The sequence below is a fragment of the Rhinatrema bivittatum genome, chromosome 8 (assembly GCF_901001135.1).
Source record: "Rhinatrema bivittatum chromosome 8, aRhiBiv1.1, whole genome shotgun sequence".
NCBI lineage: Eukaryota > Metazoa > Chordata > Amphibia > Gymnophiona > Rhinatrematidae > Rhinatrema > Rhinatrema bivittatum.
The window spans coordinates 263,440,779-263,465,154 of record NC_042622.1 but is presented as its reverse complement, the minus strand read 5'-3'; the positions used below and the strand labels follow the sequence as shown (position 1 = coordinate 263,465,154).

General features: G+C 47.5%; 2 protein-coding genes across 4 annotated transcripts in view; one reads left to right on the top strand and one right to left on the bottom strand.

Annotated features, from left to right (window-relative positions):
• Positions 1-14,291, bottom strand: part of BSCL2 (BSCL2 lipid droplet biogenesis associated, seipin) — a 30,226-nt gene extending 15,935 nt beyond the window's left edge. The window contains exons 1-5 of one of the 2 annotated variants that reach the window (XM_029614851.1): positions 14,136-14,291; positions 11,242-11,796; positions 10,928-11,009; positions 3,851-3,994; positions 3,613-3,747 (exon numbers count right to left, since the gene is read on the bottom strand). In XM_029614851.1, the coding sequence (XP_029470711.1) occupies positions 3,613-3,747; positions 3,851-3,994; positions 10,928-11,009; positions 11,242-11,456 (576 nt within the window). In that variant the 5' untranslated portion in view covers positions 11,457-11,796; positions 14,136-14,291. The remainder of the gene's footprint in view (positions 1-3,612; positions 3,748-3,850; positions 3,995-10,927; positions 11,010-11,241; positions 11,797-14,135) is intronic. The other variant, XM_029614852.1, reaches the window with a different exon arrangement.
• Positions 14,292-14,381: 90 nt separating this feature from the next.
• GNG3 (G protein subunit gamma 3) overlaps positions 14,382-24,376 on the top strand; it is a 32,299-nt gene continuing 22,304 nt past the window's right edge. Inside the window, exon 1 of one of the 2 annotated variants that reach the window (XM_029614853.1) lies at positions 14,382-14,447. In XM_029614853.1, the coding sequence (XP_029470713.1) occupies positions 14,443-14,447 (5 nt within the window). In that variant the 5' untranslated portion in view covers positions 14,382-14,442. Of the gene's footprint in view, positions 14,462-24,376 lie in introns of both variants that reach the window. The other variant, XM_029614854.1, reaches the window with a different exon arrangement.

The following is a 24,376-nucleotide window of genomic DNA, read 5'->3' as shown; positions in this document are numbered from 1 at the left end:
TTTATCGATATGATACTGTATTCATTGTTTTGATAATATAGGATCCACCTTTGTTATCAGTCTCTATGCTAAATACTTTAATAGTTTTTCTTCTATTTTAGTTTGAATGCCATAAAGAATTCACTGTTCCCCCCCGACGCAGCCGCGTTTGGCGAAACACGGGTCCGTGTCGGGGGACCCGGTGTTAAGTTAATTCCGCATCTTTGAGCAATGGAGTTGCCGATTTGATGAATAAAAATACTGCATATTTAAAAATTTGGATGCTTCGGGACTGATTTAATTCTTCTGTCTCTCCGTGGTAATATTTATCTCACACCACTATGCCATCTCCTGTCAAAACTGGGTTTTCGACACTTCCTTTACGCAGATGATGTTCAGATCCTCATACCTATCAACAGCTCTCTCTCAAATGCCTTGAACACTTGGAACGCAGCCCTCACAGAAATAAAAAAAATTCTCACCGACAACTCTCTCGCTATCAACACCAACAAAACTGAACTTCTCATCATATCATCTGCAAACAACTCCTCACTGAACACAACTGTCCTACCCCAAAGGCTGCCCTCCTACTGCACAACAAGTCCGCAGCCTTGGCATCATAGACAACAATTTTATGTTTAAAAAATTCATCACTGACACTAAAACACGGACTTTTTAGCCTCCACACGCTGGAGCATATCAAACCTCTATTACACCCACACGACTTCCGCACAGTACTACAAGATACTATTCTATCAAAGCTTGACTACTGCAACGCATTGCTATTAGGCCTACCAAAAAACACGTTACAACCATTACAAATGCTACAAAATGCAGCGACTCATATCATCACCAACACGCACCGCCACGAACACATCACTCCCGCGCTTCAATCCCTTCACTGGCTACCCGTTGCATCCAGGATCATATACAAATCTATTACGCTGATACACAAAGGCCATCCATAACCGAAACATGCAATGGTTCTCAGATCACCTTATTTAAAAAAAAAACAAACAAAAAAAAACCGTCCAACCAGATCCCAACATCAGGCCAGACTGCCGATCCCCTCTCCTAAACTAAACATGCATCTACAAAAGAACGCTCGCTCATCATAGCAGGATCCACAATATGGAACAGTATGCCCTCAAAGCTGCGCCAGGAACCTTGCCACAGAAATTTTAAACATAACCTAAAAACATGGCTGTTTAAAAAAGCCTACCCTTGACGGACGGGGACTCATGCAAATTACATACATTGCTGCTCAACCTCCCCCTGACTCCTCCCCCCTACCCCGCTTTTCCCTTACCCCCATGACTCTCTTCCCCCCCGTCCGTATTATTCCCTTGAAAAATCTCCCTACAGGACAGCCTAAGTTAATTATTTCAGTTATCCTTGTTACACATATGTATATGATATTTATATTCCTAGTTAACTGTTAAACAAGCATTTGGCTTTTTCCACCTATGTTTATTGTAAAGGCTGTGGCTGAATTACTGTTTGCTGTAAACCGAGGTGATGTGCATTACGTGCCGTGGTATATAAAAAACTACAAATAAATAAATAAAATCACAGAACATATAGAAAGACATGGTTTAATGGAACAAAGTCAGCATGGCTTTACCCAGGGCAAGTCTTGCCTCACAAATCTGCTTCACTTTTTTGAAGGAGTTAATAAACATGTGGATAAAGATGAACCGGTAGATGTACTGTGTTTGGATTTTCAGAAGGCGTTTGACAAAGTTCCTCATGAGAGGCTTCTAGGAAAAGTAAAAAGTCACGGGACAGGTGGCGATGTCCTTTCGTGGATTGCAAACTGGCTAAAAGACAGGAAACAGAGAGTAGGATTAAATGGACAATTTTCTCAGTGGAAGGGAGTGGGCAGTGGAGTACCTCAGGGTTCTGTGTTGGGACCCTTACTGTTCAATATATTTATAAATGATCTGGAAAGAAATACGACGAGTGAGATAATCAAATTTGCAGATGATACAAAATTGTTCAGAGTAGTTAAATCACAAGCAGATTGTGATAAATTGCAGGAAGACCTTGTGAGACTGGAAAACTGGGCATCCAAATGGCAGATGAAATTTAATGTGGATAAGTGCAAGGTGATGCATATAGGGAAAAATAACCCATGCTATAATTATACAATGTTGGGTTCCATATTAGGTGCTACAACCCAAGAAAGAGATCTAGGTGTCATAGTGGATAACACATTGAAATCGTCGGTGCAGTGTGCTGCGGCAGTCAAAAAAGCAAACAGAATGTTGGGAATTATTAGAAAGGGAATGATGAATAAAACGGAAAATGTCATAATGCCTCTGTATCGCTCCATGGTGAGACTGCACCTTGAATACTGTGTACAATTCTGGTCGCCACATCTCAAAAAAGATATAATTGCGATGGAGAAGGTACAGAGAAGGGCTGCCAAAATGATAAGGGGAATGGAACAGCTCCCCTATGAGGAAAGACTAAAGAGGTTAGGACTTTTCAGCTTGGAGAAGAGACGACTGAGGGGGGATATGATAGAGGTGTTTAAAATCATGAGAGGTCTAGAATGGGTAGATGTGAATCGGTTATTTACTCTTTCGGATAGTAGAAAGACTAGGGGGCACTCCATGAAGTTAGCATGGGGAACATTTAAAACTAATCGGAGAAAGTTCTTTTTTACTCAACGCACAATTAAACTCTGGAATTTGTTGCCAGAGGATGTGGTTAGTGCAGTTAGTATAGCTGTGTTTAAAAAAGGATTGGATAAGTTCTTGGAGGAGAAGTCCATTACCTGCTATTAAGTTCACTTAGAGAATAGCCACTGCCATTAGCAATGGTTACATGGAATAGACTTAGTTTTTGGGTACTTGCCAGGTTCTTATGGCCTGGATTGGCCACTGTTGGAAACAGGATGCTGGGCTTGATGGACCCTTGGTCTGACCCAGTATGGCATGTTCTTATGTCTTACTCTATCCCAAATCCAGACATTTGCAATTCTGCAATGGGCCAGAAAGGGGGGTGGGGGGAATGCATTGGAGGGCATGCGGTTATTGGGCCAGAATAAACTCAGGCCCCATACCCTCTAGGCTCAGCTATGTCCCTGAGAAACAGTCCCAGTTCAACACTAAAGTGCTACATAAATGTAAGAACGTTTGTGACCCAGATGTTCTTGGTCTCAATATGCAGGAATTCTAGTTTTACAACACTAATTTATGAGGAAGGCTGCTGATGTTAAATACTATTAGATGCAATGGTTGAGGATTGTCACGCGTTTCTTTTTGTGGAGGTGGACAGGACAGCCGAGGGTTTTGGGGGGTTTTTTTTCCCCCCCAAGTTTTGGGCTAGATTTATAAGTTTAACAGGAAAACATTCTGGTTTCTAGTCTCTCCTTCTATAGATGTACCAAGACTGAAAATGTGCTTGTAGTAGGTTGAATGTCTGCATACACATTCTCTCTTGAACCAGACAGGCAAAAGTAAGAGCGAGAAAGGGATTCTAATCCCTGGCTTGTAAGGGAAAGGATGGTATCCCATGTGTGCTCTCCCACACTTCTACATAGATCTGAACACAGTGTTCCTATACAGGAGCATCTCTCCTACCTAATCCTTCATGTACAGCACAGAGCACAAGCACGCTTCCTACCGAATCCTCCCTGTAGTCAGAGTACAGCTCCACCTCAATTGTCTGCTTCTGCTCCAGAAAGCCAGTCAGCAAAAGGACAGAGTAGAAGAAGGTGTCCATCGCGCGTAGCACACGGGACCGATAATGCAGCATGGCCTGCAGGGTGGAGAGAGGTCACATAAAGCCATGGCACAGGTGCTCCCCCACTCAGGGGAGTTGTGTCCCCCCATCTCCCATGCCCCCGCCTGCAGGTACTCACCGCTCGGGTGGAGGAAGATATTATTTGGCCCCCTTTTGTGTAACACATGATTGACACCATGAACATCCCCAGCTCCTGATTTGTGGGAGATTCCGGCATCTCCAGCTCTAGTGAAATCCGGTACGGCTGCCCATACATAAGGACCTGCAAAGGAAGAGAGAGGTCAAAAAAAAAAAAAAAAAAAAGTCAAATCTGCTCAAAGGGCGTCACAGACTGGGCCCTCCCTTCTGCCACTGAAGAAGCCTGAACAGCAGAGTTCTTGTACCAGCATTTTCCACATCACTATGTTCTGCCAAGCACCTCCTGCCACCATTACAGGACAAAAGAAAAACAGAACTTGCCGTACAATTTCTTGCCTCGCACCCCATACTCTCCCCTCAGCATCTCAGTGACTGCCCGATTCTGGTGAAGCAACAGTATCAATACCCAGAGCCTATTCAGGAAAAACATTGGGGAGGAAGTGGCTGTCAAGATGTGTGTGGGTATCAGTGACACAGGGAAGGGAGTTCTGGAGGGCAAAGTTAGGCTTTTAAGCAGGAGACAAAGAACAGAACCTCCAGGGTAGGATTATCAGAGGCAGGCTGAGCTCCCGAATCTCAATAGATGGATGAACCAACGGAACAGGGAAGACGCTAGATTCTTTAAGAACTTGGGCAACGTTTTAGGAAGAAGGGCACCTATTCTGACTGGATGGGCTCATCCCTAACCAGAACAACATCTACCTATCAGTGCTAACAATTAAAAAGGAAATAGAGCAGTCTTTGAGTGGAGAAAGCTGACAGTAAGACAGGTGTGCATGGTTGGGGGGAGTGGATACTGTTAAAACATCCCGATACACAGGATATGGAAAAAAAACTTATTGTACTCTAAAGGACAATTTATCTTCATCAAGCCAGACCAGTCTAGATGTATGGGTGATGCCCAACCAGCAGATGGCGACAAAGACTAAAACTTGCTGATGTCATCCCTTATAGGTTTCTGTGCTGATCTCAGCCTACCAGTATTCAGTCATCAGCTGATGGTAGTCAAGCAGCCAGGCATGTGCTCCAGCTTCAAACTGGTCAATGGATTCAATTTCTAAGAGTAATTTAACAAAAAACTTTAAGAGATAGCTGTGGCTTGGCGAAGACTTTGAGAAGTGGGCTAAGGCAAATCTAACATGCCCAGGCTCCCCGAGCCAGAAAGGTCTTCATATTAGACTTTTCCAGAAACTGGTTCTGCGACTCAAGAAGAAGCAAGTCAAGGAGCCAGATATCCAGACCTGTCAGTTAATTCCAGTCCTTTCGTTCATCTATGGAAGGATAAGGTACCTCCCAAAACTCTCAATGAAGGTTTCAGAACCCAGGCTGCAGAGCAGAGGATAGAAGTCCTTTATCAAGACTTCTTCCAGGTGGGTCCAGATTACCTCAAACCAGTGGGTCTTCGAGATTATTTGAAATGGCTATGCTCGAGAGTTTTCCCATCCTATTGCAGATGCTTTTTATGGTTTCTCCATGTCATTCCACTTGAAAGGCAGTTCAGGGAACACTAGACTGCATCAATATAGAATATTGCCCTTGACCTTCTTGTCAATGGGGTCAAGGGAGGTGTTCTATCTACTTTGTAGTGCCCAAGATGGAAGATTCCTTTCATCCTCTTATCCTAGATTTGAAAGAGGTCAATAAAAATACCTCATTTCATTGACTGCAGTAAGACAAGGGGAATACCTAATTGAATCTGACAGAGACCTATCTCCTTATCCCCATGATGGATAAACAGATATCTTTGTTTTGTAGTATTAGGTGGCCATTTCCAATTTCAAGCCCTGCCTGTTGGTTTAGCCACTGTCCCAAGGACCTTTTCCAAAGTACGAACAGTAGTGGCAGCCTTGATTCACCCTTATCTGGACAATTGATTGATTTGGGCCAAATTGGAAGAGGACAGCAAAGTAGCTATCACTAAATGGTATAGTTCCTACAGGAACTGGGATGGGTGATGAGAATCTTTTTGAAAAGCAAGCTGCAGACAACCCAGTCCCTGTAGTAACTGGGTACTCATTTCAACACGAAGACGCGTCATTCACTTGATGGCGTAGAGAACTCAGAAGATCCAGAGTGAAGTGCAACCCTAGTTTTCCACCAAAAATCCTTCAGTGTGGCTTTATGTTCAGCTGCTGGGCTCCATGGCAGTGGCATTAGATCCAGTTCCTTGGGCAAAGGTGCAGATGAGGCCTCTAAGGATGGCCTTGTTGTCCAGATGGGACCCTTGTTCACAAGGGTAAGGTCGTTAGTGCTGGAGAGGACAAACATGAATCTGAACTGGTGGCTGATGTCCAAGAATTTGAAGGGGGTAGATAAGGAGTCCCCTCCTCAGATAACATTAGCAAATGCCAGTCAATTAAGTGGGGGAGAAGGTTTGCTATCAAGGCTTGGTAGCTCATGCAACTGTCATTGGATAAAGCTTGGTGGTCCAACTATTTGGAAATTAGAGAGCTACAGTTTGATTTAAAACATTAACCACCTATGAACATTTCTAGTCAGTTTACAATTAAAACAAAAAATGACTCACTTATAGACAATCATACTACCTGAAATTTAAAGATCACTTGCCCAATCTCATACTTTTTCTGCACAGAAACTTCCACTCAGTGTTAGACTGACTTCACCTTACTACCCTGATATATTAAAAGCCTGGTGAAAGAAAAAAAGGCCTTTACCAACATTCTGAACTTTAAAAGCCCAGTTTTGCTTTTTAAGCACATTGGTAGTGAATTCCAGATCAAAGATCCCTGAACACAGGAGAGGCTATTTCATGATTCATCTAGTCAAATAACTTTAAAAAGATGAAACATCCAATGGCATTTGTGAACTTGAACTTAGAGTCCTTGTAGGTTGGTATAGTTTCAAAAGAGAATTAAAACAAAATTTGAAACCAGGCCATTAATGCCCTTAGATACCAGGAGAGCAAACTTAAATGTAACCCTCCAGGTAATGGGTAACCAGTGATACTTTAACAAGTAAGGTTTTATATGCTGGGAGATAGAAATTCCTGCCACAAGCCATGCTACTGAGCTTTGAATACATTATACATTGGAGTGCATGCGTCATGTAAAGAGTCAAACCAATACATAGTGCATTGCAATAGTCAACATTACAATGAAATGTATTGCTGTCTTCAGGTCGCAGGCAGTGAAGCATCTGTAGCTTATAATGGGGTGGGAAAGCACAAACTGTTTAATTTATGGCCGAAATGACAGTTTAGTATTAAGAATGCCACCTAGGTTACGAACTTCCTGGGAGATAGATTTGCTAGAATTGATCAATAGTTAGAAATTGGGGTATGTTAGACGGAAATCCAGCTGATACAAGATCTCAGTTTTCGCCATATTTATCACTAACCTATTCTTAGTCAATATTGTAAATACAGCAAGCAAGAAATGTTTTGCAACAGATCACTATATGAACTTCTAGTAGGAATATAAAATTGGATCTTTGTGTAGATCTGATAACAGACACCCAATTCAAATATGACAGATTGATTTAAAGTTATATATTAAAAAGTGGGGCAGAGAAGGCCGAACCCTGAAGCACTCCATGTGAAATCTTAAACAATCTGGACTTCTTACCAGCTACTTGCACTTGATAACTTCTCTCTCTCAAGGAGAGAAACCATCGCAAGACTAAATCACCTATCCCAATTTCTGGTAAACAATTTAATATCATAGTATAATCAACAGTATTGGAAGCTGCTGATAAGTCCAGCATGACAAGGTCAAACCTTTGCCTAAATACATCAGAGTGATAACAGCAAGGTCTCTGTGCCATGTCCAGACCTGAATCCATACTGCTGTATATCTAACGTGTTATGGGCATCCACAAAACTGTTTCTATTATTTTAGTCAAAAAAGGGGAGATTAGAGACCGGTTGATAGTTCTTAAATTCACGGCTAGAGTCTAGTTTTGGGGTTGTTTTTTTTTAAGTACTGGTTGTACTAAAGCCTCTTTCAAAGGAACCAGTAAATTATCTTTCGCCCCATCTCGAACTTGCCCCTAATAGCTAAAATCCTAGAAAAGTCAGTTAAACGACAATTAACTGAATACCTTGACAAAAACAACATTCTCTTGCAGTCACAATACGGCTTCCGACGACATCACAGCACTGAGACCTTACTTCTCTCTCTTCCTGATTACATCCTCAAAAGCCTTGACAAAAGCCTGTCACATATCCTCACACTCCTTGACATTTCTTCCGCCTTTGACATGGTCAACCATAAAATACTAGCAGAACGCCTCACTAACATTGGTATAACAGGTTCAGCCCTCCAATGGTTTCAATCCTACTTACAGGACAGACGATACAGTGTCCAGATAAGCAATTGTACATCCAAACTCATCCCCCTCGCACAAGGTGTTCCACAAGGTTCCTCCCTCTCCTCCACTTTATTCAACATCTATCTCCTCCCCCTCTATAACCTTCTAACCAAGCTAGGCCTCCCGCACTTCATTTATGCCAATGATGTGCAAATCCTTATACCTGTAAAATGACGCACTCAACAAAGCTACCGAGACCTGGAACTCCACCCTAGCGGTCATTAATACTCTCCTGACAAGCAACTTCCTTGCACTCAACACTGCCAAAACAGAGCTACTCTATATTGCACCCCAAAGCATTTCCCCACCCCTTCAGTCAAGCAACACTCCTTTCTCCTCCACCCAACCTGTGCACAGCCTCGGCATCACTATTGATAAACATTTCACCTTCAAAAGATTAATTAATAACAATCAAAGCCTGTTACTTCAAACTACACTCACTCAAAAAACAAACCCCTTCTACACTTCAGCACCATTCTACAGGCCTTCATTCTATCCAAAATTGACTACTGTAACGGCTTGCTCCTAGGCCTACCCAAAAGCACACTGCAACCGCTTCAATTACTCCAAAATGCTGCTGCCCGGATCCTAACACCCACAAACGGGTCCACATCACCCCTGTACTGAAACACCTGCATTGGTTACCAGTCACTGCAAGAATAACATACAAATCTCTCTCTCATATCCACAAAGCCCTCCACAACCAAAATATGCACTGGCTCGAGGAACACCTTACCTTTCACAACACAAACAGACCTACAAGACAGCAACACAGAGCAACACCGCATATTCCATCACCCAAACAGTCTAAGCTCAGCTCCACTAAAGCTCGGGCACTATCCTTAGCTGGGCCCACCCTTTGGAACAAGCTCCCTTCCTCACTACGTCAAGAATCATGCCCCAAACAAATTTAAACAGAACCTGAAAACATGTCTCTTCAAACAAGCATACTCTGAACAGCACACCTCCCCCCTGACTCCTATTCCCGCATCTGACCTCCATGACATTCTTGTAAATAGTTATATTTCTATGCTACATATTTTATGCCATATAAATTGTAAATCGTTCAATTCTATTCTATTTCACATGTCCCTATCTTGTTAGGTACTCTATGATCTATAATCCCTTTTTTTTTTTACTTAATTTTATTCACATTGTTCTTTCACTGTAAAGCTCTTGTAGCTGATTTTTTCGTTTAATGTGAACCGATGAGATGCTCCCAACGTTCATCGGTATATAAAAACTTCTAAATAAAATAAATAATAATAAAAATAATCCCAACTATAATGTTCACAATGCTGGGTTCCATATTAGGAGTTACCACTCAGACAAAAAAAGGATCTCGGGAGTCTGACAATACACTGAAATCCTCAGCTCTCAGTGTTCAACAGTAGTCAAAAAGCAAAAACAGAATATTAGAAAGGAGTAGGAAACGCTTTTTCTTCCTAATTCCTTCATAAAAATCCATAGTGCAACCATAACTTGAGTACTGGGCACTTCTGGTGGTCACATTTCAAAAAATATACAGAACTAGCAAAAAATGTTACAGAGAAGGGCAACAAAAATAAAGGGTATGGAATGGCTCCTTTATGAATACAAGTTACACAGGTTAGGGTTCATCTTGGAGAGGAGGCAGAGATGACAGAGGTTTATACAGTCATGAGTGGTGTGGAACAAGTTAATAGAAAACAGATATTTATCCTCATACACAATAGTAGGACTAGGGGATATTCCATGAAATGAACTGGAGGCAGAAAACCAAGTTTAAGTATTTCTTCATTAATTAAGCAGTGGAATTTGGGAGAGGAAGGTTAGTTAAGGATGGTAGAAGACCTAGGTAAACTAGGCAGCTACATAGAGTGTCCCGGTTCTGGGCTAGCATCATTTGAGCCAGCCAGTCTCGCTCACTCTTGCAATCTGAGACTTAAAAGGGAGACTGGCAGGTCAGAAGCAGAGATGCAAATCAATGAGGCTGTGTTCCTATCACTATCACCATGTTTACCTTGTGGTCCACATGCATACACACAGGATAGAAGCTGTGTGCGCACTTGGTAACAGCATGAATGGGGCAGTGCACAGGAAGGATGAAGACAGGACAGGCCCGATGCATCGTCCCAGTCCTACTTGGACATCTGTTGAAGCTGAAGCACTGCTGCAGTGTGGAGTGCAGTCTTGTTGGCTTCCTCTTTAGCCTCCACCTTCCTTGCTGTGACTGCTCTGCCAGCACTCTACTTAGGAGGAATCAAAGCAGCTGCAGACGAGCCATCCTGGTGCCTCTGCTCTCTGCTTGCTTGGGGGGAACCCCTTCCCCTCCCAAAGCTGACCTAAGGGGCTAGCTCCATCATAGGATAGTTTGCACTTGGTTGCTAGGCCCCATGGCAGCAATGAGCTGTTCCCCTGCAATGTGAAGCCAGTGCAATGTCAACCTCCCTAACTGTGTTTTCTTTTTTCTCAAAGGACATCAGCTCTGGCTAGAGTGTAATGGGAGAGGGGGGAAACATGCACAGCTGAAAGTTTCACCTACAGAATTTAATACCCTTGCGCCAGCCCTGATGTTAGTAGTAAAATCCCCATTACTATCTGCTGGATACTTCCAAATGACCCAGCCTGCCCACTGTCAGAAACAGGATACTGGGCCTCAATGGATTGTTTGTCTAACTTAGAATGTGACCTGTGCATATCTGCTTTCAAGGTGGGAACTCTGGAGCCAGGTAAAATAAAGTCTTACCCTGTCACGTCCATTCATCATCAGTGAAACATTTGCCGTAGGGAAGGAGCAGAGATCTGGCCCTGGGGAGAGACAATCAGTTCTGGAAATTCCAAAAGGGAAAATATTATAACCATATCACAAAACTGTCAACTACCAGCTACCACCCTACCCTGAAGTATCATCCATTTCTTCCCACCAAACTTAACTTAAAGGGCCTGCCAGGATGGGGTACAAAACCCTCCCTCTAATCTGCCAGGTAGTACAGGACTAGGATTGATTAAATGTTTATGGGGCTACAAGACTGTCCCCCTATGCAGAGAACAGACACTGACCTGAAGTGATAATGCACAGGCATGATATGCCGCACTGTGGGGATGTAAGAGTAGTAGAAGCTCCCGTACAAGAAGATTGAGATCCAGAGAAGAAGAATGAGGACACAAAGCACAAAGGCCGTCTGTAAAATCGTTCTGCGAATACGAATCATCAATAGAAAAGCCACATCTTGAAGCCACAGAAACAGTGACAGTGGCGGCACTGTTGTTGCCATAGCTGTCTGACTCCCAGCCACAGACCTGGATAAATGAGCTGTAACCACAAAGACCTTGAAGTCTTAAGAAAAATTAGGGAAACTGCCAGGTTCCGGGCAAACACTATGAAGATCCAGCTTCTTTTCAGCACTGAGCTTCTTGTCCACATCCATCCAGGATGGGATGGACCCCCAAAGCTTCCAACAGCTTGGCCTGCCACAGAATCAAATTAGATTGTATCCCATTCTCCAGGAAGCAGCAAGCGGACTATTCGAGAGGGTCTCTTTTTCACAGGAGGAGATGAGAGGCTGGAAGTTGTCAATCAATTGCAAGCATCATGTGCAGCCAGGATTAGGAAACCTTGAGAAAAAAAAAAGAAATCAAGACTAGTGAAACAAGACAATCCATTCATAGCTTCATAGCTACTGACTCCTCACAAATTCACACGGTAGCTTAAATTGCAATAAGCAGAGATGTTGCTCTGTCTGTTCCTTCCAGCTCACCGAAGGGATAGGTTCACACAATGTGAACTGCTAAGGGCACTCTCAAACTCCTGTTTTGCTTTGCAGTTTAGACACAGGAAGCATCAGCCAGATGAAGAATTGTTGCTGCAGTCCAAATAAACTCCTTTGTAGCACCCATCAATATGTAGAACAAGAGTCCTGGAGAATGTGCACTTCTGTGAGGCACCACAAAAGTGAGTGTCAGATTAAGAACAGAATGCAAGAACCCCAGGGACAGGTGGCCAACTTGTAATTTTACAGCCAGTTTATGTCCTTGTTTTATACGTCATATTGATTTGGCAATTAGTTACAGGAGGGTTTGTTAAATCAAAGATTTCATCATTCTGGTTTGACTGTGGTCCTAAAGTAGTTGGGCCTTTAGTGGGAGCGGGTGGGAGGAAGAGCAGCGAGGCCGGCATCAACCACGCCATTAATCGATCAAAGGCTTAGCTGAAGCAATTCTCCGGTTTACTCGATCTGAGGAGAATCAGGACAAGAAGCAATTCTTAGGCCAAAGCACTATCAAGTTAAGCCTATGTTCCGAGATACTGCTTTGGAGATCCCGACGGAGCTCTCTCTAAGAGAAGTAAAACCCCTAGCAAAGAAGCGTTTAAATGTGCAGAACCCTACTGTGGAACTGGGGGCGTACTATAAGAAATAACTACTGGTGGCAAACATATATATTTTTTAAACTTTCACAGGAAACCCTTTTACTTGCAGCAGGGCCGGATTTAGGCAGAGGCAACTGCCTAGGGCACCAGAGTTTGAAGGTGGCCCGTGTCTGTTTCCTAAAACGTAGGGCCGTGCACCAGCACCGCCTTCAAGGGACGCCGCACTGACATTTCCAACCCTCCCTCCCCACAGAGCCACTCTCTCGTGTCCAGAGGAGCTGACCCTCCCCCCTGCAATGTCCGAACAGAGCCACTCTCTCGTGTCCGGAGGAGCTGACCCTCCCCCCTGCAATGTCCGAACAGAGCCACTCTCTCGTGTCCGGAGGAGCTGACCCTCCCCCCTGCAATGTCCGAACAGAGCCACTCTCTCGTGTCCGGAGGAGCTGACCCTCCCCCCTGCAATGTCCGAACAGAGCCACTCTCTCGTGTCCGGAGGAGCTGACCCTCCCCCCTGCAATGTCCGAACAGAGCCACTCTCTCGTGTCCGGAGGAGCTGACCCTCCCCCCTGCAATGTCCGAACAGAGCCACTCTCTCGTGTCCGGAGGAGCTGACCCTCCCCCCTCCAATGTCCGAACAGAGCCACTCTCTCGTGTCCGGAGGAGCTGACCCTCCCCCATGCAATGTCCGAACAGAGCCACTCTTTCGTGTCCGGAGGAGCTGACCCTCCAATGTCCGAACAGAGCCACTCTCTCGTGTCCGGAGGAGCTGACCCTCCCCCCTCCAATGTCCGAACAGAGCCACTCCCTCGTGTCCGGAGGAGCTGACCCTCCCCCCTGCAATGTCCGAACAGAGCCACTCTTTCGTGTCCGGAGGAGCTGACCCTCCCCCCTGCAATGTCCGAACAGAGCCACTCTCTCGTGTCCGGAGGAGCTGACCCTCCAATGTCCGAACAGAGCCACTCTCTCGTGTCCGGAGGAGCTGACCCTCCCCCCTGCAATGTCCGAACAGAGCCACTCTCTCGTGTCCGGAGGAGCTGACCCTCCCCCCTGCAATGTCCGAACAGAGCCACTCTTTCGTGTCCGGAGGAGCTGACCCTCCCCCCTGCAATGTCCGAACAGAGCCACTCTCTCGTGTCCGGAGGAGCTGACCCTCCCCCCTGCAATGTCCGAACAGAGCCACTCTCTCGTGTCCGGAGGAGCTGACCCTCCCCCCTGCAATGTCCGAACAGAGCCACTCTCTCGTGTCCGGAGGAGCTGACCCTCCCCCCCTCCAATGTCCGAACAGAGCCACTCTCTCGTGTCCGGAGGAGCTGACCCTCCCCCCCTCCAATGTCCGAACAGAGCCACTCTCTCGTGTCCGGAGGAGCTGACCACCCACCCTCCCTATATCTCCTCCCTCCAATGAGCGCCAAATTCTTAAACTCGGCCCTGACTCGCAAGTCTTGCGTCTCACACTCGCGACTTCAAACGGGAGCCTTACGTCTGAACCCCAAACCTTTCCACCGGGATGGGGACCGGGGCAGCCGACTGGGCGGGGGGGAGGGTCGCAACAGGGTCCCGACCACCCAGCCCCGCACAGGCTCACCAGTGCCGCCGCCGCGCCTCCTCTGCCCGAGCCCTGCCTCAGGCTCCCGCTTCCTCCACCGCAGGGTCGTCTCCTCCTCCTCCCCCCGCCGCCGACCCTGGGCTCTCTTCATGGCGCAGACCGAGCGTCGGCACAGAGGTGTTCCGGGGAGCGCCCCGCCCCTTCCGGTCCGGGCCGTGCGCGTGGTCTCCATGGTTACAGAACGCGTTCCATTGCTGCCGCCGCCGCCGTCTGGCCTTTTGGCCTTTTGCTCCTGGGGACGGGACTTTCTGTCTGTAACGCACATGTTTGTCGTCAGGCCAGCAAAATGATGTGAATATTGAAAGGTAGAATTCAGGACTAACGCACTTCCGAGTTTTCCCCGCCAATGAGCTTTTATTCGTCCTTTAATCTTGATCTAGGCAGATTTTTGAAATATGAACAAACGTGCAGGGTATTGCCTTATTTGATACAACAACAAAGGGAAAGACTGCAGAGTCCAGGCTGCACCTGTACACTGGGCCAGCATTTCCCCCCCCCGGCTGGCGATTTCTGTTCTCTACCTGCGGTAATTGCCAGGTTCTTGGGGCCTGGTTTTGGCCTCTGTTGGAAACAGGATGCTGGGCATGATGGACCCTTGGTCTGACCCAGCATGGCATGTTCTTATGTTCTTATAAATGCCAAACAGGGTCAGGCCCAAAGGTTCATTAAATGCAACATCTTGTCTCTTGTTAGTGGTCAATCCAGGTCACAAGTACCCAGCAGGATCCCAAAGAATAGATCAAAACCTTCTTTCTCTCAACCAGGGATAAGCATTCTTTTATGGACTTTTTTTTCCCAGGAACTTGTCCGAACCCTTTTTGAACCCAGCTACACCAAGTGCTTTCACCACATCCTCTGGTAACAACTTCAATAGCTTAATTGTGTTTTGATAGAAAAAAAATATTTTCCTACTTTTAAAAGTGCTACCTATTAGCTTTATGGAGTAACCCCTAGTCCTAGTACATTTGAAAGAGTAAATAACAGATCCTGATATCCGTTGTACCTAACTCATGATTTCATAGACCATTATCATATTTCTTCTCAGCCACCTCTTCTCCAAGCTGAAGAGCCCTACCTGTTTAGCTTCACCCATGGGGGAGCCAGTCCATCCATTTTATAATTTTGTTCACCCTCCTCTGTATCTTTTCTAGGCCTGCTATATCTTTTGAGATGGGGCAATCAGAATTGCACATAATACTCAAGCTGCAGTCGCACCATGGATTAACGCAGAGGCATTATGATTACTGTTTTATTTTACATTCCTTTCCTAATAATACTTACATTCTTTATTTAACAAGTGGTCTTTATACAAACTGCAACAGTCCAGTGACAAGTGTACAGTTGTGTCCCATTTGGTAAATTAAGCATCAAATTATTATGAAAAATATGTTTGTAACCCCTGGGTGGGATGGATCCTTTAACCAGGACCCAGCGGCACATAGGAAGAGAGATAGACTCTTTCTGCACACAGTTCTCTCAGTTTCTCCACGGATAACAATTACACTTCGAGTTCCAGGGCTCCCTGTGTGTGTGTGTGGGGGGGGAATGATAGTGCCAAGACCCTTTTGCATTCGTCCCAGTATAAGCCCCTTTCAGTCCTTGTAAACAGCACTAATAATAATCACAGTCTTTTGCATCCAAAAAGTACACTGAGAAGCTGTCACAGTTATGAGTTCTCGTGCTGCGGCGTGATTGATGCAGCCTAATAGGCAAACCAATGCCCATTCCAACAGCTAATGGGTACGCCTTTACTAGGACAGAGACTGAATCTTCACCAATACCAGCCCTATTCCCCTCAGGTTGAGCCCTTGGGTTCCAGAGGCCAGCAGGACGTAGGCGAGAGTCCAGTAAGAGGCAGTCAGACGGTGACAGGAATCAAGCCAACCTCGGGGCTGGCAGCGAGACAGTATCCGGGTACAAGCCAAGGTTGGGGCAGGCAGCGATCCAGAGGGGTGGTTAGTGTCCGTAGCTGAAGTCAAAACCAGGCAGCAGGCAGGAGAGTATTCATATACGTAGCAGTGGTCAGGACTAGGAAACAGGCCACAAACAAAATGACAGAGCAAATACTGGGAGCCTAGCCGGTGGGCCCTCTCAGGATATCCTCCTGGGGGCGCTGTCATCTGCCATTGGCCCAAGGATTCACCAATTTCCATTCAGTGTTTTTTCCTTATACTTCTAGAGCGGTATCATACAGACTGCCACTCTGTGGGAGCCAACCCACAACAGATCATTAACTCCATCTACGGAGTACATCACTCTGCTGACTACTCCCCTCTGGGGAAGCAGATCCATATCAGACTGCTAACTCCGCCTCCCTGGTGGGATGATCTACATCAGATTGCCAGCTCCTCCCCTCTGGGGGAGCTGATCAATAATAGATTACTAACTCCGCCTCCTTGGCGGGGTGAGCGCTAACAGATTGCTAACTCCCTAGCAGATATACAACATAGGGTATGAAATTCTACCGCATACTCACCAACTGAGCGAGTGCTTTGATGAATAGAAGACATTCTGTAGCAGCAGATGAGACACACCCAGGTTGGTCAAAAATCAAGTGAAATTGTGTAAAGTTATCCAAGTTCCTGAGAAGTACATCATCTTATTCCCACAAAGGAGAAGCCCAGGCGAGAGCAGGACCATCCAACAGGGAGACGTAATCTTGAGACAATCAGAAAACAAACAAGCTAGCTGTAACTTGAATTGCATTTTGCAAACATTGAGGTACACTCTGCACCCCTTAGGATTACCTTGGAGGTGGTGGGAGGTGAATCATGGATTCCATGGTCTGGATAGGAGCCAGTGCAGGGTTCACCAGAACTGGAACTGGGACTGAAGCCAGATGTTGGGCTTGAATCATATCTAAGCACTGGAAAAAGTCAGTAATAACCCATTTACTTGATCAAGTTGCTGCTGGACTTGCTCCATGAACCTGTTCAGGAGACCATTTAATTCAGTCTTTTGCTCCTGCCTCTGGGAGGGTAATGCAGCGAGAGCCTGTCACGGAGATGCGTAAACCGAGCTCATGGCCTCAGCAACCTGTTGCAAGCAACGTGAATGTGAGCCTTTCTTGCTGTAGCGCAATTGGCACAACCTTGTGGGCAGAGCCCTAAGGTCTGTGCTACAGCAGGCAAACAAATCTTTGCATGAGCCAGGCTATGACAAGGTCCACAGGGCTGTGACTACGGACAACTCTGAAGAGTCAGACAAGGCTGGAGATAAGTTGAAGCCTGTGGCTGGAGCTGAAGACAGACATGGAGCAAAGCTGAGGCTGAAGATGGAGCAAGGCTGAAGACTGGAGCAGAGCAAGGCTGAAGACTGTAACAAGGGTTGACAGGCGATCTTTGCTGAGGCAACACTGAGTTGCATGGCCAGGGTTTAAATACCCAACCGTGTGATGTCATCAGGGGGCACTGAGAGCAAGGATTCCCGCTGCAGGACAATTATAGCCTGGTATGCAGTGCGCACTCGTGCCTAGGAGAGCAGAAGTAATGATAATACCCTGCCACATGAAGCAGCCAGCCTCAGCTGGCATCATTGGGGTAAATGTAACTGCTTGCGGGCCGTCCCGTGAGCGGTGAACTTAACACTCAGTTGGAAGATAGTTCAATTCTTTTAATTCCCATTCCTGTGCATACCCAGATCAGTCCAGACTCTTGAGTTTTGCATTCCTGCCAGCAGATGGAGACAGAGAAAGATTTACTGACACTGCTACATAACCTAGTGTGCCACCTGCAGTCTCTCAGTCTTTCTCTGTCTCCAGCAGATGGTAGATGGTGTAAAGCCTGTAGTCTGGAGAGAAAAAAATTAAAAAAGAAGAAAACTAAAATTTTTGGATTAAAAAGAAGATTTCTGGATCCTCTCGGGGTTGTGAGATCCTCGTGGGGCCATCGCCCCTGGTTTGAGGCGGACGAGCAGGGGGTTGCTGGCCCTTCTTTTAGCTCAATCCAGAGGTCAGTGGGGTAGACATCTGGTGGTCCAGATCCCTCAACCCCCGCAAAGCAGTGTTGGTCACCTGCTAGCAATTCTGCAAAATGAGCCCTGAGGAGCAGGAAAGTATTCTTCTATACTGTTATCTGGGGCTGGTTGCTAAAGGTGATTAAAAAAAGCAAAAAAAAACAAAAAAAAAACCTCCTTTGCATTCTTTTTTACTCGTATCATAGTGCTGGAGTGTGAAGGGCTGGTGTCTAGCCTTTGCTTACCGAGGCAGGCAGGACTCCCAAGGTGGAGAAGGCTGCAAGTGATGGGGCCCAGCTCCGGACCACGTGTTGGCAGTGATCGCCCATAGTAATAAATGCTGCGTTTGCGAGGGCTCGCGGTCAAGGCTGAATATGGAAGGCTTGTGCTCCGGGTGTGTCTCTGGGAGGAAGGCACGTTGGGAGTGCCTCCCTCCTGTTCTAAACCTGCGTCTTTGGTGCAAGTTTCCAGGCCTGCCAAGGGGAGTTGCTCTCTCAGCACAGGAATGACGGCCAGGTTATTTTCCATCAGCGTCGGTGTGGGTAGCCAGGGGATCCCCACTGCGACTGTCTCCTGTTGTGGCTGGCACAGGGATGGACCAAGGAGGCTTGGATATGGGCGATAGATCACTAAATCATGGAGACTCCGATGTAGAGGATTTCCCCCTGGATTGGGATTCTGATGAGTCCCATGCTTTTTCAGCTGAATCTGTTCTTCTCATGCACAAGGCATATTTGGCCAGGAAAGCAGTAGGGGATCACCCTAGATCCCGGTCTTCGTCCGTGGTTGAATCCTGGTCGCTGGAGATGTCCGGTTCTTCCAAGAGAAAACATACAGAGAACGTTTGAAGTGTTTTGGGTCTTTCCTTACCGTCTGGTGGTCCGCAGGGGGACACTGAAGACTCCCTAGGATCCCGATGTGGCGGCAGGGGAGACCCCAGAAGCGGGTGCATTACCGGATGCAGCTGACCTGGACGATGTCCCAGAAGAGGTTCCTGTGGCCAAGGATGATGATCCCAAAGTGGGGTGCCTTTTTGGCAGAAAGGAGCTTTGGCCTTTGATTCCGCATGTGTTTCAGGAGCTGGGAATCAAGATGTCACAGGAAGAGTCTTATTTAGAATGAGCGGATCCTGTGATGGATGGTTTGTGTGGTCCAGCAAAGATTTTTCCCTTTCAAAGGTCAGTAAAAAAGTGGGTAGTTCGGGAATGGGACACTCCGGTGTCCAGCTTGAGGGTTGGCAGAGCTATGGCGAAGCTTTATCTGTTACCGAAGATGGTGTTGCGATGCTGCTCGCGGGCCTAGCCGTGAGCAGCCTCTTACCTCTGCTGCCAGGCCGTCCCTGACGCTGTCTCTTGCAGCACTAGCACCGCCGCCTGTTATCCGCAGCGGACAGAGCCGCCGCCATTGTCCTGCCATCGTGGCTCAGAGGCCGCCAACACCATTCTCCTGTGTGGCAGGGCCGCCGCCGTTCTCTCTCCATGCGGTAGGCAGGGCTGCCGCCACCGTGCTCTCCCGTGGCCCGGAGGCTGCCGCCGACCCTGTAACCCTCGCGGCATGGAGCTGCCATCGGCGGGACCTGGCTTCGTGGCCTAGTGCCGCTCCTGCTTGATTTTCACGGCATGGACACCGCCGCTGCTGTCCCTGGTCCTGCCCTCTCTCCTAGGCACGCGGCCACGCCTCTCTTCGTCTCTTAAAGGGCCCGAGGTGGGAAAAGCCCTGCGGCCCCACCTGATGACCTCATCCAGGCATCTCCTCTTCAGCCTTATAAAAGGGCCCTTCACCAGTCCTTCAGCACCTTTGCAAGGAGCCAGTCTGCTCCTGGATTTCCCATTGTTCCAGCTCTTCATTCCAGTAGGCTCCAAAGTCCATCTTCGCTTCTTCAAGGCACTCTGTTCTTCGTGGAAATTCCCTTGTCTTCGTCCATGGTTCCTGGTCTCTCATCGGATCCTGTGTCCTTGTCTTCAGATGTTCCTGACGTCCTTGTCTTCAAATGTTCCTGATGTCCTCGTCTTCTGATGTCCTTTCTCCAGACGACCTAATTTCTTCTGGCTCCTCTCTTCAGATGCCCTTGTCCTCGGATATTCCTGGTTCCAGGTTCTACTCCTAGCTCTCTTGCCGATCTCTGCTTCCTGATGATCAGCCTATGTGTAATTCCACAGCCAGTCTGGTGTCCATGCTTGGTCACTGAAGCCCCCGTCCTGGCTGGATCCTGCTTCGAGTGCTGCCCGGATACCTCTGTCATCCTTTTAGCCTTGCCTTTGTCTATCTACTCTCCAAGTGTCTTCGTCTCATCCAAATCTTCAAGTGTCTTCGTCTTATCCAGGTCTCCTAGTACCTATGTTTCATCCTTGTTCCAGTATCATCGCCTGTCCTCGACCTCTATCCGTCCTGTCGTGCCTGTTGTTCCCATACGGCGGGTCCGAAAGGGCTATCGAGTGTCCCAGAGACTATCATTGCGTTGTTGGGTCTCTTCTGGTGCGTTCAGGTTCGGCAGAGGTCAGGACCCTTGGTCTTCAACCTGTCCACCCGTGCTCAGACACATCTCGCCTCCCTCGGCGCTGCTTCGGAGTTCCTCTGGGGTCGTGCCGCGGCCTAAGGGCACACAATCTCTCCTCCAAATTGGGACCACTTCCTAGCGCTCCCGCAACAGCTGGAGCTTTCATCTCTCTCTAAGGTTGACGCCTTGGTGTCAGTGGTCACCAAGAAGACCACCATTCTGGTGGCAGGCTCTACCACTTCAAGGATGTGCAGTATCGCACATTGGAACTTCACCTCAAAAGGATCTTTGAAGTTTCGACCCTGATCATAAGGGTTGTGGTTTGTAGCAGTCTTATGCTGAGGGCCCGTCTGTGTTGGGCCCAGTAATTAAAAGAGACACAATCTACATCAGGAGCAGCAGCGCAGAAAGCTGAGCATCTGGAAGTGGCTTATGGGGCAGATGCCTTCTATGACCTGATTAGGACATCTTCCAGAATCATGATGTCTGTGGTGTCTGCCAGAAGGTTGCTATGGTTGCTGAATTGATCAGCGGATGTGTGGTCCAAATCCCAACTGGTGCTCTTCCATTTAAGGGCAAGCTCTTGTTTGGAGAGATAATGAAGCATCTCGGAGAATCCAAGGTGTATAAGTTGCCAGAAGATAGGCCAAAGGACAGAAGGTTTTTTTTCCTGCTCGGGCTCAATTTCGAGACAATAGGAGTTTTGCCAAACCAAAGATTCGGGGCAGAGGTAGACCGCAGTCAGACCTCAGTCCTGGTGTCAGTCCTTTTGGAGGGGCCAGAAGCCATCCAGAGACAACTGGTGAAATCCTCGTATTGAAAGTGAGGATAGTACACTCTTCAGTTCTGGCCGTCAGAGGGCGCTTGGTGCTTTTTAATGAGGAATGGGCCAAAATTACCATGGACCAGTCGGTCTTAAGTTTGATAAAAGATGACTGTGCGTTAGAATTTACTCATCCCATATGAGACGCTTACATTATATCCCCTTGCAATCCTCATGTTAAATGGGTAGCTGTTCAAGGAATGGTGGACCATTTGTGGTGGCTGGGGGCTATAGTGCCAGTTCCTCAAGAGGAGCAAAGAATAGGAAGGTATTCCATTTATTTTGAGGTGCTAAAAAAAGAGGGGACATTTTGACCAATTTTGGATTTGAAGAAAGCAGAGTTGCTTTCCTGTAACAGGTGTTCTTCTAGGACAGCAGGATGTTAGTCCTCACACATGGGTGACATCAATGGATGGAACCCGGCACGGAACTTTGATCTCAAAGATTTTAGAGCTTTCAGCATTCCCCACTGAGCATGTGCAGCTGTAGTCATCACTCTGCCCCCTAGGCAGAGTCCCTCAGTCCATGATATAGCAAATACATGGAGAAACCAACTCCCAGGGGAGGCGGGTGGGTTTCGTGAGGACTACCATCCTGCTGTTCTAGGAGAACATCTGTTACAAGTAAGCAACTCTGCTTTCTCATAGGGCAAGCAGGATGGTAGTCCTCACACATGGGTGAATACCAAGCTACAGGCTGTCCAAGCAGGACAAAGTGGTAAACCGCACAGTGCTGGAGCACTACCTCCGTCCTTTGCCTGTGAGGCAGCTGACCCACCAGGCTGAAGAAGAGTTGGGTTCTACAAAGAAAGGCAAGAAAAAGACCGAGACACAAATCCCCATGCATAGCAAGGATGCTTGAAGCAGGGGAGTGATACCAGTGCAAACAGAAGCAACTATGCAACACAGAAGACAGTACAAGCAGGGTTTCTGACAAAAACAGTGGATCTAGATCCTCCTGGATCCAGAGATGTAAATGAGAGACTCTAGGATGAAAACCGCACAGTTTCCTTCGGTGTGAAAAAAACAACCGAAAAACAAACTGGGGTCCGAGAGCCCTCCAAAAGAGACTGTCGACCACTGACAGCCAAGGGTCTGGAAAAAAGTGCCTAGGTATGGATGGTAGGCCGAATGGACAGAAGAAACCCACGCCATGCTTGAAAGAAGCAGCAAACCACAGCAGGGCCTAGGACGATACTGTGTGCTGAAGCATCAGATGTAGCTGAATGCTCAGGGCAGTGTCAAGGGTTTCAGGGGATGAGAGACAATCCCCAAAACCAACCTGTGGCCTAGAAACTCCTGAGCAGGGTGATGAGATAGGCCTGAAGCTCACTCAAGAGCACCTGTCAGAACAGGTTCATCTATTCTGTCACAGGATCGCAAGGGGAGCAGGAAGGCCCATTGGGCAACCTAGAGAATGAGAAAAAACTAAGGCAGTATTGTCCAGAGAATGGCGAAAATAAGTGGAGAAACGTGGTGTATCCTTCCCTGCAGGTATACAGAGATATACCCCTCGACAATCCAATTGGAAGGAGTGACGAACACAAGGAAGCAGACCAGAGGACTGCTGGGGCAAGCACAAGTCGCCCGGTTGTCTATCAACCCAAGTGAACAACTCAATGCTGAAACTAACAGGGAATAACCCACTGAGATGGAGCACTCTTGTCTTCTTGAGACAGTGGAAACTGAGAGCAATTACCCTAGGGGAGAAGCTTCCCCTCCTAAGGGAGCATGTGGCCCAGCAGTGGACAATGTTGCATGACCCAGGACTCCCCTGTCCACAGATGGAATGATCCTGAAAAAGGGGAAAAACAGCTTGCACACTACTGCGAGCAAAGGGCAGTGCCTCTGTTGTGGGGGTACTTGGCCACCAACTCCCTCAGCCATGGACATAGCAATAGGGTGAAAGGCACAATCGCCCAGCTGATGGACTGAAACTCTCCTCACAGAGAAGGGTTCTGCAGGCAGGAATGACTGATGATAGCGATCCTTAATGAGGATGCTCACCGATCCAGCAGATTCCAAAGTGACTCCCGAACAAGGGGAAACCTAGAGGGTCACTGGGGAGCAACACTGGACAGGCTCTCTCATGCTGCATCTTAGAGCGCCCATGGGAGAGTGCTATTCTCAACTTTCTCAAGGCTGGTGCCAGTCAGAGCAGTGCCATCCCTTGTCCGGGAACGGAAAACGAGGGACACCCCTTGGAGGGGTGCATAGTTGGGCATCAAGAGAGGAACATGAAAGGATTGCCCTGGGACCCAGTCGAGTCTCCCCTTCCAGAGGGAAGAGGAAAGCAGCAGGATCGGGGCCTAATAACCCACCAAAGGAGAGTTGAGATCCAACGACCGATCGCTGAGGTGCTGACACAACCAACCCACCACAGGCAGCCAACCGCGGATAGGGGAAGTTGCCATGCAGTCCCCAGAGGGGCCCTAGCTGAAGACGGTCCAATGACTGTCGATGCCACTTCCTGGCCCTGTCCTCCAAAGAGACACACCGATTGAGAAGCCTGGGGCTCCGGATTAGAGAAAAAACATATTCCACAAGAATATGGTAGAGGGCAAAGACATATGCCTCTGCTGTGAAAGGAGAGGATGTTGGAGCCACTCTCGCGATGTCCACTCACCTCATAATCCAACCAGGAGTGCAGTCCTAGGCCAGCCGTGTGGCTGCAGAACACAACCTGTTGTGACTGCCTGGAGGGAACAATACACACACACACACACACATACACACACACCAACGCCCAGGTGACAGAGGGCAATTGGAAGCCCTCCACTGCAAAAGCATGCTGGGGGGATTCATGCCATGGTAACCCATCCACGGATGGTGGCACACCCATGATCCTGAGCGCCAAGCTTGTGGGAGAAATCCCACGCCCCAGCGAGGACTGAAAACCATGTGCCTGACTTGGGGGGCTACATGCCACTCCACGACCAAGCACAGA